This window comes from Sminthopsis crassicaudata, chromosome 5 (genome assembly GCF_048593235.1).
Source record: "Sminthopsis crassicaudata isolate SCR6 chromosome 5, ASM4859323v1, whole genome shotgun sequence".
NCBI classification, from domain to species: domain Eukaryota; kingdom Metazoa; phylum Chordata; class Mammalia; order Dasyuromorphia; family Dasyuridae; genus Sminthopsis; species Sminthopsis crassicaudata.
This window is the reverse complement of record NC_133621.1, coordinates 528175-548828: the sequence shown is the minus strand read 5'-3', so window position 1 is coordinate 548828 and position 20654 is coordinate 528175. Positions and strand designations below refer to the sequence as shown.

Here is a 20654-nt window from a genome sequence, read left to right as displayed (position 1 = left end):
TCCTCTCTCTGGGTGTAGATGGTTTTCTTCATCACAAGATCATTGGAACTGGCCTCAATCATCTTCTTGTTGAAAAGAGACACTTCCATCAGAATTGATCATCACATAGTCTTGTTGTTGCCATGTATAATGATCTGGAGGTTCTGCTCATTTAACTCAGCATCAGTTCCTGAAAGTCTCTCCAGGCCTATCTAAAATCATCGTGCTGTTTTTTCTTACAGAATAATATTCCAGCATATTCATATACCATAACTTATTCAGCCATTCCGCAACTGATGGGCAGCCACTCAGTTTCCAGTTTCTTGCCAGTATGAAAAGGGCTGCCACAAACGCAAACCAGTTCCACTTGTTCAGTGAGGAAGAGAGTCATCTAAATCCAGAGAGAGAATCGTGGGAACTGAGTGTGGACCAAACATAGCATTGTCACTGTGTTATTTGCTTGTACTTTATTTTCTTCTGTTTTACTTTTTTCTTCCTTCTTGATCTGATTTTTCTTGTGCAGCAAGATAACTGTATAAATATGTATATACATAAGGGATTTAACATGTATTTTAACATTTAATATATATTGGACTACCTGCCAGCTAAGAGAGGGCGTGGGAGGAAGGAGTGAAAATTTGGAACAAAAGCTTTAGCAAGGGTCAATGTTGAAAAAAATTACCCATGCATATGCTTTGTAAATAAAAAAGCTTTATTAAAAATTAATTAAAAAAACAATGAATAAAATAATCCAACAACACAAAGCATTATTTGCAATTGCCCTTTGTTTAAACCTGTCATTTAATCCAATGCATGATACGAATCAATAGAAACATAATAGTAATTAGCTTTTAATTAGAATAGAAAAGAATGAATTTCTATTTCTAAGTGGGAGTTCCATTCTTCTTCTATTTTCTGACCTCATAGATGTGGGGAAATTTTTTATAATATTCTATTACAAAATCAGATTACAGATGATGTTGCAGTAGATAGACTGGTAGGCCTTAAGACATGAAGATCTAAGTTTTAATCTCAACTCAGAAACTTGATAGTCAAGCCAAGAGGTCTCTGTTTATCTCAGTTTCTTTCTCTGTAAAATTTGTTCTCACAAGGATAAAGCAAGACAATAATTAATTCAGTAATTTAGTGAGGTGAGGCACTATCTGGTGGGTTTCCACCTAGTGGTTTGTGCTGTCAGTCACCAGTTTGTGATATTCATAGGAGCAGGGGACACCCTTTGCAACTCTCAACTTTGCCAAGTGCTGGCATGTGTCAAGCTCATAAATGCTTCTTAACTTGAAGAAGTTCTAAGGAAGATCGGTGCTAGAATATTAACTCATGTCTTCTGAGTCCAAATGTAGGGAATGTTTCCATTATACCATGCTGCCATGCAAGTAGGTGACTGGGTGGAAAAGAAGGATCCAATATGGCTAAGAAGCTGTCTGCCATCGAATCATCTTTTATTTTTCTTTCCTCACCCTCCATGTAGTGTTATGGCTAAGGAAGGCTAAGTATGGAAGGCATCAGCACTAGCATATCTTGTCCCAATATTCTCTACCTAAGTCATTTTCCTCCTTATTTTAATGCTCTTACATTTCTTCATAGATTTGGCAAGAATCAATCCTCTTTTTTACATAAAACCCTTTCCGTATTGGGTACATTCATAAGGTTCCTCTCCAGTGTGGATTCTCTGATGTACAGTAAGATATTCTTTACAATTAAAAATCTTTTCACATTGGTTACCTTTATAAGGTTTCTCTGCTGTATGGATTCTCTGATGTCCATTAAAAGCTCTACTTTCTGCAAAAGACTTTCCATATTGGTTACATTCATAAGGTTTCTCTCTAGTGTGGGTTCTCTGATGTCTAGTAAGAACCACCTTGTCTCTAAAAGCCTTTCCACATTGGTTACATTTATAAGGTTTCTCTCCAAAATGGATTCTCTGATGTACAATAAGAGATGCGTTACGTATAAAAGCCTTTCCACACTGATTACATTCATAAGGCTTCTCTCCAGTGTGGATGCGCTGATGTACAGTAAGTGTTCCCTTGTCTCTAAAAGCCTTTCCACACTGATTACATTCATAAGGCTTCTCTCCAGTGTGGATTCTCTGATGTACAATAAAAGATGCCTTACGTATAAAAGCCTTTCCACACTGATTACATTCATAAGGCTTCTCTCCAGTGTGGATTCTCTGATGTACAATAAGAGATGCCTTATGTATAAAAGCCTTTCCACATTGGTTACATTTATAAGGTTCCTCTCCAGTGTGGATTCTCTGATGTTCTGTAAGAGAGACCTTACCTATAAAAGCCTTTCCACATTGGTTACATTTATAAGGTTTCTTTCCTGTATGGATTCTCTGATGTCTCTTAAGAGCTCTACTTTCTATAAAAGCCTTTTCACATTGGTTACATTTATAAGGTTTCTCTCCAGTGTGGATTCTCTGATGTGCATTAAGAGATACCTTCTGTTTAAAAGCCTTTCCACACTGATTACATTTATAAGGTTTCTCTCCAGTGTGGATTCTCTGATGTACAGTAAGAGATCCCTTATCTCTAACAGCCTTTCCACACTGGTTACATTTATAAGGTTCCTCTCCAGTGTGGATTCTCTGATGTAAAGTAAGATGTACCTTTTTTATGAAAGCTTTTCCACATTGGTTACATTTATAAGGTTTCTCTCCAGTGTGGATTCTCTGATGTACAGTAAGACATTTTTTACGACTAAAAATCTTTTCACATTGGTTACATTTATAAGGTTTCTCTACTGTATGAATTATCTGATGTGCAGTAAGATATCCTTTACAACTAAAAGCCTTTCCACACTGGTTACATTTATAAGGTTTCTCTGCTGTATGGATTATCTGATGTCTATTAAGAGTTCCACATTCTGTAAAAGCCTTTCCACATTGGTTACATTTATAAGGTTTCTCTGCAATATGGATTATCTGATGTCTATTCAGAGCTCCACTTCCTGTAAAAGCCTTTCCACAGTGGTTACATTTATAAGGTTCATTTCCAGTGTGGATTCTCTGATGTACAGTAAGAGCTCCCTTGTCTCTAAAAGCCTTTCCACATCGGTTACATTTATAAGGTTCCTCTCCAGAGTGGATTCTTTGATGTACAGTAAGAGATACCTGATGTTTAAAAGCCTTTCCACATTGGTTACATTCATAAGGTTTCTCTCCAATGTGGAACCTCTGATGTGCAGTAACAGATATCTTATGTATAAAAGCTTTTCCACATTGGTTACATTCATATGGTTTCTTTCCAGAGTGGATTCTCTGATGTACAGTAAGAGTTCCCTTCTCTCTAAAAGCCTTTTCACATTGGTTACATTTATAAGGTTTCTCTCCAGTGTGTATTCTCTGATGTGCAGTCAGATATTCTTTACGACTAAAAATCTTTTCACATTGATTACATTTATAAGGTTTCTCTGCTGTATGGATTATCTGATGTCTATTAAGAGCTCCACTTTCTGTAAAAGCCTTTCCACACTGAATACATTCATAAGGTTTCTCTCCAGTGTGGATTCTCTGATGTACAGTAAGGTATCCTTTACGTCTAAAAACCTTTCCACACTGGTTACATCCATAAGGTTTCTCTGCTGTATGGATTTTATGATGAAGAGGAAAACTATTTTTATATTTGAAAATATTTCCAGATTGGTTACATTGAATAGGTTTCCCTGTAATGTGGATTTTCTTATGTTCAGCAAGAGCCCACCTTTCTGTGAAAACTTTTCCACTTTGATTATACTCATAAGATTTGTCTCCACTGTGGATTTTCTCAAGTGTATGACATACATCTTTCCATGAGAAGTGACCACGACCATCACTGATGAATCTTGGCTTGTGACTTTCTACTACAGAAAGACTTAGCTCTGGAATACTTTCCTTCATTTCAAGTCTGATTTCTCTTTCTGATGAGAAAAAAAAAAAAAAAAGGAAGACAACAATAAAACAAATGCAGACAACATTCCCACACATCTATATGTATTTCCTTTTCTTTCCGTCAGAAAAATAGAAACTCAGTAATTTTCTATTTCCCAAAATAGCCAAGAAATGTCCATAAGCAGTCACTTAAAAATCATATTAGCTCACATCCTAAAGATGATTTAATTTCTAATGAGATTTCTGTTCAAATGCATTGCATCCTTTCAGTAAGCTTGTGACAATATAGAAAGTGCCTTTATTCTCACTGTGTGCCCAACTTAGGCCAACGTTGACAATGATTGAATGAGCTGAATCAAATCCCAGCAGCTGAGACTGAAATTCACACTCTGTGGATGGGTATGCTCTCACTATAGCATTTGATAAATTATCTCCACTCTCAATTTTCCCCTTTCCCTTTCATTGTCTGTACGTTCTGGTGATCACTTTTAATTTTATTTATTTATTTTTTTCTACATTATCTGAGATCACATTCACAATATTAACACTCTTGCTTTTCATAGTTTTTTTTTTTTTTTTTTTCTTTTTATCTAAGGCATAAGTGATTTAGTTCTGATCCATTTTTTTTTTTTGGGAGGGGGGGAGATAGCCATTACTTATTTCTTTTAAAAAATATCATTGCCTTTCTCTCTAAAACATAGCATTGACTTCAGGGTAACTCCATGAAGCCTCAGTCACCACAACTTTCATACCTCTGTTGGCACCCACTCACCTGGAGAGCAGCTCCTCAGGCCTTCCTGGTCCAGCATCCATTGTGATTTTCTTTGCTTAAAATAAGAGATTACATATTCACTGGGAACTAGAAGCCCTGGAGAAGGAAATCAGTTAGGGAAGAAGATGGAGAGAGTTTTTAAATTAAATTAAATTTAATTTAATGAGGGAAAGGGTGAAGATCCAGAGCTGCCTCATTTTGGGATTCACATTTAGTTCACACATATTGGTCTATACTCTTCCATTAGTACTTGTCAAGCAAGGAACTCCCAATAGGATGTGCCCCATTCTGCTCTTGTACCACTTGTTCTGAGAAAGAGCGAAGTTCTTCCCCCACTTCCTCTCTTTTTAGGCTCCATTCTGGCAGAAACTTTTAAGCTGGGTAAAGAGAATTCTTGGGCCTGAGAAGCCTTGAGCCTTATCAATAGGGACCTTAGTCTTGCTACCCCTTCTTCATAGAAGGACATACAAATCCTGTAATTTAAATTATCCATTATCTACAAATTATCTAAAAATTTAAGGGAGCCAGTAGTGCCGTGGAGATAGACATAAAGTACCAGAGTTTACATTAAGCTTGAGACAGTTACTAACTGTATAACCCTTGGTAAGTCAATTAAACTTGTTTGCCTTAGTTTCCTCAGCTCTTAAATGGGGATAACAGTATCACCTAATGTGGAAGGTTAATATGACATAAATTGACAGATTCTGCTTTATCTTTCATTTACAAAGAAGCATTTCCCGTAACATGGCACAATAGAAAAGATGATGGAACACAAAACTGTAAAAACTACAACTTGTTATTTCTTTCAAATAGACAATCAAATTGTCAAGTAGATATTTTTCCTTGACTTTGCCTGTCTTCATGCTAGACATGCCTACTGTTCCATAGAAATATGCATACATATACATCTATCTATCTATCTATCTATCCATCTATATATAAACAAAAAAATGTGTAAAATTCTGCTATACATATTTTTATTAGTTCTTTATCTGGATGCAAATAGAATCTGTATTTCATTCTTTATCTATAATTTGGGGACTTCAAATAGTCAAAATAGCTCATTTTCTGGAAGTTGTTCTTATATAATATTGTCGGCATTATATTGTAAAGAAAGCAGATGGCACATCACTTGGCAATAGTAGTTGAAAAGAAATGCTTATTCCCTTCCACCTCTTTCCCACCATTTATGATGGAATTTGAAGGCAATGGGAAGACAGATCAAGGACAAAATTACTATACTAGGAAGAACTAGGACTTTGGGATATAAATAGATTCTCTTAAAAAAGAATATTCCAGGCCCCACCGGGACGCATAGGCTAGGCTTTAAGTCGCCTTTACTGTTCGGTCTCAAACCTCAGGGAAGCCACTAGAACACAGCGCCCTCAAAGCACAGGAGTGCTAATCACCTCTGAGGCACTTCCAGGGAGGGGGAGGGGAACTCTCTCCCAGAGCTCTCTCTTAGCTCAGCTGCATCCATCCGGTCTGGGAGGAAGCTGGCAAAGAAATAAATAAATAATTTCCTACCCCAGGGACAGACCCCAAAAGATTTTTAAAGTATGAGTAAAAAGCCAAAAAAAACTATAGATTCCTTCTACACAGAGAAAGAGCGGGTATCCAACCCCGAGGAAGTTAACAGCAGAGAGTCAGCAGATAACAGCCTAGAGGGGAACGATTCCTGCCCCCATCACACAACTCTCTCCTTGAAGAGACTATTAAAAAGTTAAGAGAGTTTGAAGAAAAATGGGGAAAGGAAAGAGAAGCTATGAAATTGGAGTTGGAAAAAATAAAGAATTCACAGGAGATGCAGGGAAACAAAATTAGTGAATTAGAAAAGGTAAAAAAAAAATCACAGGAAAGTAGGATTTCTGAATTGGAGAAGATAAAAAAGTCTCAAGAAAATAGGATTTCTGATTTGGAAAAAGAAAATAATTCTCAAAAAAAAATTAGGGAAATGGAAAAAAATTCAATAGAGCAAAATAACTCATTTAAAAATGAAATTGGGCATTTACAAAAAGAACTAAAAACTGTGAATGAAGAAAATAACTCCTTAAAATTCAGGATGGAACAAATAGAAATGAATGATTCATTGAGAACCCAAGAATCAGTCAAACAAAACAAAAAAAAAAATGAGAAGCTGGAGAACAACGTCAAATACTTACTGGGAAAATCTATAGACCTGGAAAATAGATCTAGGAGAGATAATCTGCGGATCATTGGACTTCCCGAAAACTATGACCAAAAAAAGAGCCTAGATTCTATTTTACAGGAAATTATCAAAGAGAACTGTCTAGAGATAATAGAAACAGAGGGGAAAGTAGATGTGGAAAGAATTCATCGAACTCCTTCTGAAATAGACCCTAAAAAAAGAACACCACAGAATATTGTGGCTAAGCTGCAGAATTACCACACAAAGGAGAAAATCCTGCAAGCAGCTAGAAAAAAACAATTTAAATACCAAGGTGCCACAATAAGGGTCACACAAGATCTGGCTGCCTCCACATTAAAAGATAGAAGAGCCTGGAACCTGATATTCCGAAAGGCAAAAGATCAAGGATTGCAACCAAGAATAAACTACCCAGCTAAGTTTAGCATCTTTTTCCATGGAAGAAGATGGTCATTCAATGAAACAGAGGAATTCTATATGTTTCTAAGAAAAAAAACAGACTTAAACAAAAAATTTGATCTACATCCACAAGACTGAAGAGAAACAGAAAAAGGTACACAGAACCCTTGAGAACTATATCTCTGTTGTGGGTATATAGAAAGTACACATGGATAATTTGATTTTACTGATATAAAAGAAAAAAAAAAGGAGGGGGTGTAGTAAAGGGAAGGGGGTAGTATCAGAAAAAGGGGAGGGAGTGATAAAAAGAGGGAAACTACATCCCAGGAAGAGACATAGAAAATACACCATATCTGAGGGAATTTAAAGAGGGGGAGAATCATTGTGTAAATCTTACTCTCATCAGAAGAGGCTCAAAGAGTAAATAATTGTCATATTTGTTTTTCAGAGAATTCTCTATCACCTTATTACAAGGGGGGAGAGGAAAAGGGAAAAGGAAAAGGAGAATAAGGGAAGGGACGTGGAGGGAGGGAGGAGGGATACTTAAAAAAAAAAGGGAGGGCTGTGCGTCACAAGGGGGGTCTATAAATTAAATATTGGGGAAGTGGTTCAGGGGGGTCAAGGGAAAAAGCATAATCTGGGGATAATATGATGGCAGAAAATACAGAATTAGTAATTTTAACTGTAAATGTGAATGGGATGAACGCTCCCATCAAACGGAGACGGATAGCAGACTGGATCAAAAATCAGAACCCTACAATATGTTGTTTACAGGAAACACACTTAAAGCAGGGAGATACATATAGAGTAAAGGTAAAAGGTTGGAGCAGAATCTATTATGCTTCCGGTAAAGCCAAAAAAGCAGGGGTAGCTATCCTTATCTCAGATCAAGCAAAAGCAGAAGTAGATCTCGTTAAAAAAAGATAAGGAAGGAAACTATATCCTGCTGAAAGGTAGCATAAATAATGAAGCCATATCAATACTAAACATATATGCACCAAGTGGTATAGCATCTAACTTTCTAAAGGAAAAGTTAAGAGAGTTGCAAGAAGAAATAGACAGTAAAACTATAATAGTGGGAGATCTCAACCTTGCACTCTCAGATTTAGACAAATCAAACCACAAAACAAATAAGAAAGAAATTTAAAAAGTAAATAGAACATTAGAAAAACTAGGTATGATAGACCTTTGGAGAAAACTGAATGGCAATAGAAAGGAATATACTTTCTTCTCAGCAGTTCGTGGATCCTATACAAAAATTGACCATATATTAGGACATAAAGATCTCAAAATTAAATGTAGGAAGGCAGAAATAATAAATGCCTTCTTCTCAGACCACAATGCAATAAAAGCTACATTCAGTAAAAAGTTAGGGCCAAATAGACCAAAAAGTAATTGGAAACTGAATAATCTCATCTTAAAGAATGACTGGGTGAAACAGCAAATTATAGAAACAATTAATAATTTCACCCAAGATAATGACAATGATGAGACATCATACCAAAATCTGTGGGATGCAGCTAAAGCAGTAATAAGGGGAAATTTTATATCTTTAGAGACTTATTTGAAGAAAACAGAGAAAGAGAAGATTAACGAATTAGGCTTGCAACTTAAAAGGCTAGAAAAAGACCAAATTAAAAACCCCCAACCAAAAATTAAACTTGAAATACAAAAATTAAAAGGAGAAATCAATAATATTGAAAGTAAAAAAAACTATTGAATTAATAAATAAAACCAAGAGTTGGTTTTATGAAAAAGCCAATAAAATAGATAAACCTTTGGTAAATCTGATCAGAAAAAAGAAAGAGGAAAATCAAATTGTTAGTCTTACAAATGAAAAGGGGGATCTTTCCACCAATGAAGAGGAAATTAGAGAAATAATGAGTTACTTTGCCCAACTTTATGCCAATAAATTTGATAACTTAAGTGAAATGGATGACTTTCTCCAAAAATATAGGCTCCCTAGATTAACAGAGGAGGAGATAAATTGCTTAAATAGTCCCATTTCAGAAAAAGAAATAGAACAAGCTATTAATCAACTTGCCAGGAAGAAATCCTCAGGACCAGATGGATTTACATGTGAATTCTACCAAACATTTAAAGAACAATTAGCCCCAATGTTATATAAACTATTTGAAAAAATAAGGGATGAAGGAGTCCTACCAAACTCCTTTTATGACACAGACATGGTACTGATACCTAAACCAGGTCGATCGAAAACTGAGAAAGAAAATTATAGGCCAATTTCCTTAATGAATATTGATGCTAAAATCTTAAATAAGATATTAGCAAAAAGACTTCAGAAAATCATCCCCAGGATAATACACTATCAAGTAGGATTCATACCAGGAATGCAGGCTGGTTTAATATTAGGAAAACTATTAGTATAATTGACCATATTAATAATCAAATGAATAAAAACCATTCAATAGATGCAGAAAAAGCATTTGACAAAATCCAACATCCATTCCTACTAAAAACTCTTGAGAGTATAGGAATAAATGGATTATTCCTTAGAATAATCAGGAGCATATATTTACGACCGTCAGTAAGCATAATATGCAATAGAAATAAACTGCAACCTTTCCCAGTAAGATCAGGAGTGAAACAAGGTTGCTCACTATCACCATTACTATTCAATATAGTACTAGAAACGCTAGCCTCAGCAATAAGAGCTGAGAAAGAGATTCAAGGAATTAGAGTAGGAAATGAGGAAATCAAACTATCACTCTTTGCAGATGACATGATGGTATACTTAGAGAACCCCAAAGACTCTGCTAAAAAGCTATTAGAAATAATTCAAAATTTTAGCAAAGTGGCAGGATACAAAATAAATCCACATAAATCCTCAGCATTTTTATATATCACCAACAAAATGCAACAGCAAGAGATACAAAGAGACATTCCATTCCAAACAAAGGTTGAGAGTATAAAGTATTTGGGAATCCATCTACCAAAGAATAGTCAGGAATTATATGAGAAAAATTACAAAACACTTGCCAAAAAAATAAAGTCAGATTTAAATAATTGGAAAGACATTCAGTGCTCTTGGATAGTCCGAGCGAATATAATAAAGATGACAATACTCCCCAAACTAATCTATTTATTTAGTGCTATACCAATCAGACTCCCAAGAAACTATTTCAATGACCTAGAAAAAATAACAACAAAATTCATATGGAAGAATAAAAGGTCGAGAATTGCAAGGGAACTAATGAAAAAAAACTCAGAGGAAGGTGGTCTAAGTGTACCTGATCTAAAGCTATATTATATAGCAGCAGTCACCAAAACCATTTGGTATTGGCTAAGAAATAGACCGGTAGATCAGTGGAACAGATTAGATACAAAGGACAAAAAAAGGTACATCTATAGCAATCTAATCTTTGACAAACCCAAAGATACCAACATTAGGGACAAAAATTCATTATTCGGAAGAAACTGTTGGAAAAACTGGAAATTAGTATGGCAGAAATTAGATATGGATCCACACTTAACACCATATACCAAGATAAGATCAAAATGGGTCCATGATTTAGGCATAAAGAATGAGATCATAAATAGATTAGAGGAACAGAGGATAATCTACCTCTCAGACCTGTGGAGGAGGAAGGAATTTATGACCAGAGGAGAATTAGAGATCATTACTGATCACAAAATAGAAGATTTTGATTACATCAAACTAAAAAGTTTCTGTACAAATAATACTAAAGTAAACAAGATTAGAAGGGAAGTAACAAATTGGGAAAATATTTTTAAAAGTAAAGGTTCTGACAAAGGTCTCATTTCCAAAATATATAGAGAACTGACCCTGATTTATAGGAAACCAAACCATTCTCCAATTGATAAATAGTCAAAGGATATGAACAGACAATTCTCAGATGATGATATTGAAACTATATCCACTCATATGAAAGAGTGTTCCAAATCACTACTGATCAGAGAAATGCAAATTAAGACAACTCAGAGATACCACTACACACCTGTCAGATTGGCTAAGATGACAGGAACAAATAATGACAAATGTTGGAGGGGATGAGGGAAAACTGGGACACTAATACATTGTTGGTGGAGTTGTGAAAGAATCCAGCCATTCTGGAGAGCAATCTGGAATTATGCCCAAAAAGTTATCAAACTGTGCATACCCTTTGATCCAGCATTGCTGTTATTGGGATTATATCCCAAAGAAATACTAAAGAGTGGAAAGGGACCTGTATGTGCCAAAATGTTTGTGGCAGCTCTCTTTGTCGTAGCTAGAAACTGGAAGATGAATGGATGTCCATCAGTTGGAGAATGGTTGGGTAAATTGTGGTATATGAAGGTTATGGAATATTATTGCTCTGTAAGAAATGACCAGCAGGAGGAATACAGAGAGGCCTGGAGAGACTTACATCAACTGATGCTGAGTGAAATGAGCAGAACCAGAAGATCACTATACACTTCAACAACAATACTGTATGAAGATGTATTCTGATGGAAGTGGAAATCTTCAACATAAAGATCCAACCCACTTCCAGTTGATCAATGATGGACAGAAATAACTACACCCAGAGAAGGAACACTGGGAAGCGAATGTAAATTGTTAGCACTAATATCTGTCTGCCCAGGTTACTTATACCTTCGGAATCTAATAATTAATGTGCAACAAGAAAAAGGTATTTACACACATATATTGTACCTAGGTTATATTGTAACACATGTAAAATGTATGGGATTTCCTGTCATCGGGGGGAGGGAGTGGAGGGAGGGAGGGGATAATTTGGAAAAATGGATAAAAAAATAAAATAAAATTAAATTAAATTAAAAAAAAAAAAAAAAAGAATATTCCAAATGCTCGAACCATCCTAAAGAAGGAAGGAAAACCTATTAGAGCAATTTTCAGAGCTTTGCAAATGAATTTGTGTCCAAGTAGAGGTTAGACAACATAACCTCTGAGATTAGTTCCATGACTGAGATGCTTCTACACTGAATTGATCTCTGACTTCAACCTGCCTAAAATTGGTAGGAGGCAGCTTCAGGAGCAACAAAGGACACCCTCAGTTTCCTATCTTACAATGAAAAAATAAGGATTCTATCTCTTGGACACAGGAGACCAGCAGTTTCCCCATTCTGAGAACCCCCTTTTCCCCTACTAGACTCTGGACCCAAAGATATTCCCTTTGCTTGCAGATTCAGAGTTACCCAGGGAAATGTCCTTACCCAGGGAGAGCAGGTTCCAGGCATTCTCCAACATGACCTCCTTGTACAACTCCTTCTGAGGATCATCCAAGAGGCCCCACTCCTCCTGGGTAAAGTCCACAGCCACATCCCTGAATGTCACCAATGCCTAAAGCAACAAAAATCATGAGATGTAGAGCTGGAAGTTCCTTCAGAATTCAAGAATCCAACACCCTTCATTTTCCAGGAGGAAACTGAAGCCCAGAGAAGGGATTTGCTCAAAGGTCACACCATTCGTGAGTGTCAGAATCAGCTCCTGGAACCGTGGTCAGTAAGAGTCTTCTTGAATTTTAAGAAAAGCGGTTTATAGGATCAGTTGGAAAAAAAAAAAAAAAAAAAAAAAAAAAAACCTGAGAAATGTTTTATGTGGAATCAGGAAGAAAGTTTTTTTTTTTTTTTTATCTGTAAGATAGATGGATCTGGGGAGAACTAAATGGTAAAGTGAAATCTCTTCCTCAGCAGAACTGATTCCAGTGATATGTTCTAAAGAAAATTCTGGACAGTGTTTGTGAGAAGCTGGCAAATATAGCATACTGTGGGAGAAAAAAGATTTATGTGATCATTTAAAAGAAAACAGAATTAAAGAAGAGGTGTATTTGTATTTCTGAGAAGCTAGAATAAAGTCTTATCTGAAGAAAAATGAGGATTCTGAAGAGATATTCATCAGGTTCTGGCCTGCATTAAGTGATAGGAGACAATTTCCAATGGAGTCAAGTAGAATTACCTGTTGTTGTGTTGAAGGCCTGAGTTCACCCTGGGTATGATGTTGTCATGGGCAATACAGCCCACATTTTAAATTTTTTGTAATTGCCTTCATTTGCTTAAAGCATTTATTCCTTGTTTATAATATTTCATTAGGGAAAAGCAAGAGTAACTAGAAAAGAGGCTTCCTTCATTAATTAAAAACCACTTCATGGGGACAATATTGCCAGATTCTTTATGAGAAACATGTTTTAAAGAGATGCCTGGAAATCTGTCATGTTGGGAGAAGAAAAATCATTAAATTGAGTTAAAAAGCCAACAGAGTGACAAACTATTGGGAAGGATGGACAGATCTGAGAACAGCCTTCTGCTTGACCAGTGTGTGGAAGAGAAAGATAAGGTGAAGAACTTACAGCAATGTATGAATTCTTTTTCTGTATTTTATTTTTTATAATTTCTATGTCTGTGACCTACATAAGTACGGTGTGTGCAAGCTTATATTTATTTAAAACTTTAGATATATTTAGTTAGCCAGAAATGATAACATTTATCCTTGTTCAATGTTATCAATATATAGCTTATTAGTTTAAATGTCAGCTCAGTAATCTGAAGTTTGAATGTCACTGATAATTCCTCTCAGAATTAGGGAAACAAAGCATTCCATTCTAATCTTCCTTTGGCACCAATGTTTAACATTCAGTTAGGGGAGAGGGCACCTATTTCTCAATGTTCCCCAACTTATGATGGAATCCTTTATAATAGAACCTAGAAAAGCTGTTTATCTTTACTACTTCTTTAGCCCTCCTATCAGGAGCTTTCTCTTTTCTTATCTTGTGATGGGATGACTCATCCCAGAGGAGGTTTTAATAAGCAACTTTTCTTTCTACTGAAGGATCTCTGAGTAGTCATTTTGGGTAAGGGTCTTCTACATCCCTTGTCTCTATTTCCAGCCTGCTACATGGGCATCACGTGTTTGGCCAATGCACTTAGATTCCTATGGTTTTCCATCTCATTTTATCCTTTTCTGTTGATGTGATCTGTGGTATGGGGTTTGTCATCAAATGATGTCAGGCACCCAAAGTTGGGGTTTGGTCGCGTGAAGAATTCTCTCTGGCCACACTCTTTGAGAAAAGCTAGATGTATTCAGGGGAATAGATTACAGGCAAAATAAAAAGACACAATGGACACCAGGAATGGTCACAAGGAAATAAAATTGGGAGAGCATGTGAAAGAGAAGTTCCTCAGAGGAACTCTGTTACCTAGTTGAAAGGGAGAACCCCTAAGTTCTAAATTTCCTACGGGAAATATAGCAATAATTTCAAGGTTCCCTGACCTTTGAATGCTTCTATTCTAACAATCTGTCAAGGATTCAGGAGCCTTCTGGCTTTAGATCAGTGATCCCAAGGTCCCCCTGACCCTAGAGTGCTACTGTCCTGACAATCTGTCTGTCAATGATTGTAAAAGTCTTCTGACCTAGGAACAGAACAATATGTCTTCCTTAAACTTTAGGGAAGATACATTAGCGATCCTGAGACCCTCTCACCTAAGAGTCCGATTGTTCTGGGAGTCTGTCAGTGATTTCAAAGTCTTCTGCCCTTAGAATAGTCCTACACACATTCGTGACTGACACATTATCTGCTGGTCAGTGATCACCAAGGTCTGACACTCTTACTGTAGCTCACTTAGGATCCGACCTTTAGAGTTCTCTAGGCCAAGAGATCATGTGACTTCTGCAACCTGCTGCCCAAGGCCTCTGGCTCTGCAGAACTCTGGGAATGGGGACTATGTGATTTAGGCCTAGTCTCACAGACTTCTTGAGAAAACTTCAGCCAGTCCCATTGAAAAGGAGAAACAGAGAGGGCACATCCCAGCAGGCAACGTTCCCTGTAGTGGAGCAGTGTTCTCCCTGTCCCCTGCAGTTATCCGCAGGATTCTGAAAGGAAGACACCATGGAAAGGAGGAATCTGGGAATGGCCTGTAAGCAATGGCAGAAAGACCTTCAGGAGAGAGCTCAGAAGGGTCACCTTGGGGACTTTCACTGTAGGACTTGTACAGCGAAAAGAGAAAGAGGGAGAGAGGGGCCATGTATCAGAGAAGAAGAATCTTGGCAAAACAGAGATGGAAGAGGGACAGTGTGGGGAAGCAAAGAAATCCTCGTTGGAAAGGGGAAGAAAAATGGATGAAATTTAAGAGATGAAAACATATTTAAAGAAACTGGAGGGAAAGGACATAGGGACAACAGGAATATTCAAATTTCCGTGCAGCACGTGGAACTTCTACAAAAATGAAGCATAGAGACTCCACCCAAATGTAAAATGGTACAAATAATTAAAACGTCCTTTTATTCCCTGTGAGAAATAGATGGATATTTAGTTGATTTCCCCATATTTAATTATTGAGAATTTAATTGGAGAAATGAAACTTAAATTAGAAACCTGAAACCCAGAAGGCCATCAGAAACTAATTAAGGGTGGAGGTCATCTTCCCCCCCCCCCCCCAGAATGTAACCTCCTGGGGGCAGGGCCTGACTTTTGTAATCAGGGGCAGTGGCCTGACACCTGAAAAGAATGTCTTGGTCTTTGCCCCTAGCCCTCCTCAACTACCTTCCCCCTCTATGAATGGGTTATGTATGGGAGCAGAGACACAAGTCCTGTCACTTCAGTAACATCCAGTTAATAGGGAATCAGGGGAGGGAGTGGGCTCAGGAAAAGAAATAAAATGCTGCCTTTGAAGTGTCAAAGGTCGAAGGTAAAAGAAATGTTTCCTGCATTCATCAGTCAATCAGTGGAGCTCTCGGTAAGAGATTTTGTTTCTTCTTTTCCCTAATGAAAGAAGAAGGGAAATTGATACAGGGATCAGCAACAAATGACAGAAACCTAAGTGGAGATTTACCAGTGAGGTATTAATGACTGAATCGGAGAACAAGGATTCAGGGATCTCAGAAATGATAACTTTGTGAAAGGAAATGAGAAAGGTGAAACAATATCCCCAAATTTCTGGGAATCAACTCACGGAGTCCTCAGGGGGGAAACACAGACTACAACCACACATTAAGTGTGATAGCTATTAGTTTGTAGAAAATTGCAGTATACACACTGAATCCTCCTAAAGTTAAGGGAATTTCTGGGAAATAGTAACAAAGTACAGGAATAATTGAGAGAAACCCCATCCAAATATGCAAAACATGCATACAGTATCTAGGAATTGAAAGAGTTGTATAAATTCAATGGCAAAGCAATCCTTAAAGAAATGCCAGTCAACCTAAAAGGTAGAGGAATCATCAGTCCTCGTGACTAGGTTGTCAACATAATGAAAATACCACAAAATATAATTTTTAAAATTTTTATTTTCTGAAGCAATTAAAATTAAGTGACTTGCCCAGGGTCACACATTGAGGAAGTGTTAAGTGTCCAAAGCCAGATCTGTTCAGTTCTTCTGACTTCAGGGCTGTTCCTCTCTCCATTGCACACCTAGCTACCCCCCCTCTCCACCCATTAATATAATTTAAACCTTTACTGTTACACTAACATTTAGATTGAAATTTTACAAGGAAGGTTATTTGGGGGAAGACCTTAGTTTCCAAGGAGCCTCAAGACACTTAATGGCTGTGTGACCCTGGGCAAACTCCTGGACACCTGTCTCCGTTTTTTCAAATTGAAGAACATGAGAACAACGCTTTTGGGGTAGCTAAGCCAGGATGGCAGAGGGAGAAGGAGAGGCAATGCAGTGAAGTCCTCTCCAAAGAAACCTAAGAGATCTGGACAGTACCACTGAGTGACTGGGTTTTGATGAGGAAACTCAGAAAAATCAAAGTCATTCATCCTATTTGGCTCAGGGGAAGTGAGACAAGGGAGAGAAGAGAAGCTTATAAATCCTGGGGAAAGGTCTGGTGAGAAGACACTTTACAGGGAGTATTCCTGCAGTCAGATCCTATATAACAGGACAGCAAGACTCAGATCCACATTAGGAAGCTGCAACAGGAGGTTTTGTCACCCTTGAGCCAGGTCCCAGGCACACAAGTGTCAAGGAAATCTGTCCTGGGGCAGGAAGCCAGGAAGTTAGGGTCAGCATAAGCAGGGTCTTGTCTCAGGCTTGGGATGCTAGGAAGGGTCTTCACTCCAGCCCAGCCAGGAAGGGAGTAACAAGGGAGGGAATCTCAGAATAAAGGGGAACCACAATTCTGCCCCAGAGCCAGCACAGCTGACTAGGAGGCCAGCAGGGACAGAGTCCAGCAGTAATCTGCTCTACTCACACCCAGGTCCCACAGACCTCAGAGCAGGAGGAATGAACAGACCACTTTGGGTATAGGCCTCCTTGCTGCCCATGGGGGAGAGGCTGTAATAAAACAACAGTCAGCACCCCAAGAAAGCAGCAAAAGAGCAGTCCAGACCTTCCCTCCAGGACTGCTGCAGAGCCCAGCTCCACCTTCAAGTCTGATCTGAAGTCATGGGCCAGAATGGGCGAACAAAAAAGCAGACACCCTCCTCATGGCAGCCCTATTGTTATCAGAGACACTGAGGCAGAAATGCAGAGGAGGGACTCCTGTCTCCAAGCCCTGCCCCTTTGTTTAGCTATAAACCCAAGCAGATTCTTAGAAAAGGAAGAGCAGGAGGAGACCTGGGGATGACCCAATGGAAGAAAGAATCCGGGTGTTCCTAGGACCTTGCCCACACATCAAACTCTCTACAGGTTTGTGGGGGCCAAAGGGCACCCACGAGGCCGGGACAAACACTGTGGCAAATTCAGGAGACTTAACAGGGAAGACAATAAAGGAAAAACAAGTCAGCCAGAAGAGACCAAGATCAGACTTGCCTACCACCAGACTCTCAGAACGCCATTAAAAAGCAGCCGAGACACAAGAGTGCAATTGAGCTTTAGTCCCCACATGCCTTATTATTATTTGTTTTTGATGAGGCACCTGGGGTTAAGTGACACAGCTAGTAAGTGTTAAGTGTCAAAATTGAACTCCTCCAAGAAAACACAGATCACCTTCCTGAAAGAGAGCCTGGAACGAACTCCCAGAAACAGGGGGCAGCTAGGTGGCGAAGTGGATAGAGCACCAGCCTTGAATTCAGGAGGATTCCAGCTCAAATCTGGTCTCAGACACATAACACTTCCTAGCTGTGTGACCCTGGGTAAGTCACTTAACACCAGCCTTAATGCAGAGCTTCCAGGTCAGGGAGAAAAACCCTGCAAGGTGCCCGAAAGAAAGTCCAGTGCGATTCAAGTACAAGGAGCTACCCTTAGGACCACACAAAATTTGACAACAACATTGTTAAGAAGCTCAGAACTGGGAAGAGGACATGCCAGAAAGCAAAGGAAATGCTCTCAGAGCCAAAAAGAATCCCTGAAACAAAACTTCATATCATGCAATGGGGTGGAAGGACCTTTAGTGAAAGTCCTTACAAGTATTTTTGATAAAGAAAAACAAAACAAAACAAAAAGAAAAGATTGTAAATGGAGAAAAACTTAGAAGTTGAAGCACAAGGGAAAAGAAATATCAAAAAAGTCATCCAGGATGAGGTAACCCCAGGGACTCAAAATAAAAGGACAAATTATATTCAAGGGGATCAAAGTGGAGTAAAGGTGGGAGGGGCTCTGTTAAGTCTTGAGGATCTTCAGGAGAAACTAGAAAGCAAGAAAGAGGAATAAGCTCAGGTGATGGAGAGAAAGGGGGGCTGGGAAATGTAATCTTAGGTCCACAATTAGACATTTCTGCAAAGGAGGAGGAAGGAAAAATACACACAACATAGAGAGGAAGAGAGAAATACATTTTACTCACCAGTGAAGGGGGGAAGAAGAAAACAGGGAGGGCAACTAGAGGGAGGATGGACTAAGGGAGGGATTAGTCCTAAAACCACAAACTCAAAGGATGTAAAGGAATATGCTCCGATCTTCTGGAGGTGGCCGGGATCTGGGGGATTCGAGTGAATGAGGAGATTCCATAAAGGGCCTGGAAAACTACTGCCCTGAACCCAGATGAGAAAAAGCCAGGCCAAGGTTCCAGAGGAACGGGGAGGAGAAACACGCTGCCTGCCACTTAAGGTGGAGCACTGGTCGGCCGGGGAGCGTTCTGGAGGGTTTAGTCGCTGCGTTCCGTTGCATTTCTCAGATTCGTGGTATGTTGCATGTAACGGAGCTTGTTTGGCTTGTGTTCTCAATGCCGGGGAGCAGCCAGTAAGGAAACGGGGATACAAAGGTGCGGGTGCGGGTGCGGGTGTAGCCACAGCACGCGCCCACTTGTATGTAAGAAAATTCTGATCAGTGCCATGGCCGGGAGTTCCCGAGAGCTCAGGCTCCCGCTGCCTTCCTCCTGCCGGAGCTGATGGTGCAGATGTTGCTCACGCTCCCGAGGAGCCCATGGGCCAGTCTGAAACAGAGCAGAGGAGGGCCGTTCCCCCAGGATAACACTTACTTCCTCCTTTGTAAAGAAGGGATCCACAGGGAAAGCGCCGCCAGCTTCCCACTCCATCCTCGGTGTCCCTGGAAGGGGTGGTGCGTGCTGCTGGTGCTCCCGTCATGGAGGGCCGGCACTCAGCGGAGGGAGGCGTCCGAGGCCCCCAGGCACACTCCCTCTGGCTCCAGGCTCCCTAGGGAGGTAGCAGAGTCCAAAGTGACTCCATTTTGTAGGTTCCTCATCTGGTCCCGGGCCTTGACCTCAGACACCGCTCCCCCCTCTCCCCCCTCTCCCTGCCCTCCTCAGAAAGCCCAGAGGTACAAGGGGCTTGGGATCATCGGGAGCCAGCCCAGGAGCCCGGGCCCGGGGACGGGGGCGCCCGAGAGAGCGCGGGTCGCGGTGCGGACGGAGGGGCCCGCGGGGAGGAAGCCGGGGCTCACGGATCCCTACGGAGGGTCGGCTCTGAAGGAGGACGGCGAACCTGGAAGCCAGAGGCGGGGGCGGGGACGCGGGACGCCGGGCCTGAGACCGCCGTCCGCCCTCCCGGATTCCTGCGATTCCTGCGGACACAGCGGGAAGTCCTGGCGGGAGACCCGGGCAGGGCGGGCCCGGAGCGGTGCAGGGGAGGGGAGCCCGGAAGAGGGGGAGCGGGAGGGGGAGGAGCTCTTCCAGAGGACGCTCCGGAGAGAGGGATGCTCCCGCAGGACGCTCACCACGTGGTCAGGAGGAGGAGAGCCAGCGGCCCGGGCAGAGAACAGGAGCCGGGAAACCCGGGGGCGCGGGCTCGGACCCACCTGGGAGCTGCGCGCGCGGGGCCCTCTCCGGATCGGAGCTGAGGGGGACGCGGGAGACGGAGCGCAGCCTGGACACTTCCCGCTTCCTCCAACCCGGTCCGGGAGGGGCTGGCTAGTCCCGGAAGCTCCTCCCTGCCCATCCCCCAGGAGACGCTTTCATCCAATCACATTCAGGGGCAGGGTTTAAGGCTTCGCGCCGCCTCTCCCACGTGATCCCTGCCCCGCCCCTCTCCGCCTTCACCCTCCTCCCTCCCAACGGGCACGGAAACTCCTCCCAGGCCTCCAAACCCCGCCCCAGGCTCACGCTGCACCGGGGTCGTCACTTCCCAGGCTGG

The 20654-nt window shown here is 40.3% G+C and overlaps 1 protein-coding gene across 1 annotated transcript; it reads right to left on the bottom strand.

Annotated features, from left to right (window-relative positions):
* Nucleotides 1-3839: 3839 nt before the first annotated feature.
* LOC141544498 (zinc finger protein 557-like) lies at nt 3840-20435 on the bottom strand. The gene is made up of 4 exons (XM_074270769.1): nt 19544-20435; nt 12409-12535; nt 4647-4701; nt 3840-3903 (listed from the first exon to the last, which is right to left on the bottom strand). Exons 1-4 carry the CDS (start codon nt 19598-19600, stop codon nt 3885-3887), a joined length of 258 nt encoding a protein of 85 aa, XP_074126870.1. The 5' UTR covers nt 19601-20435; the 3' UTR covers nt 3840-3884.
* Between the last annotated feature and the right edge of the window lie 219 nt (nt 20436-20654).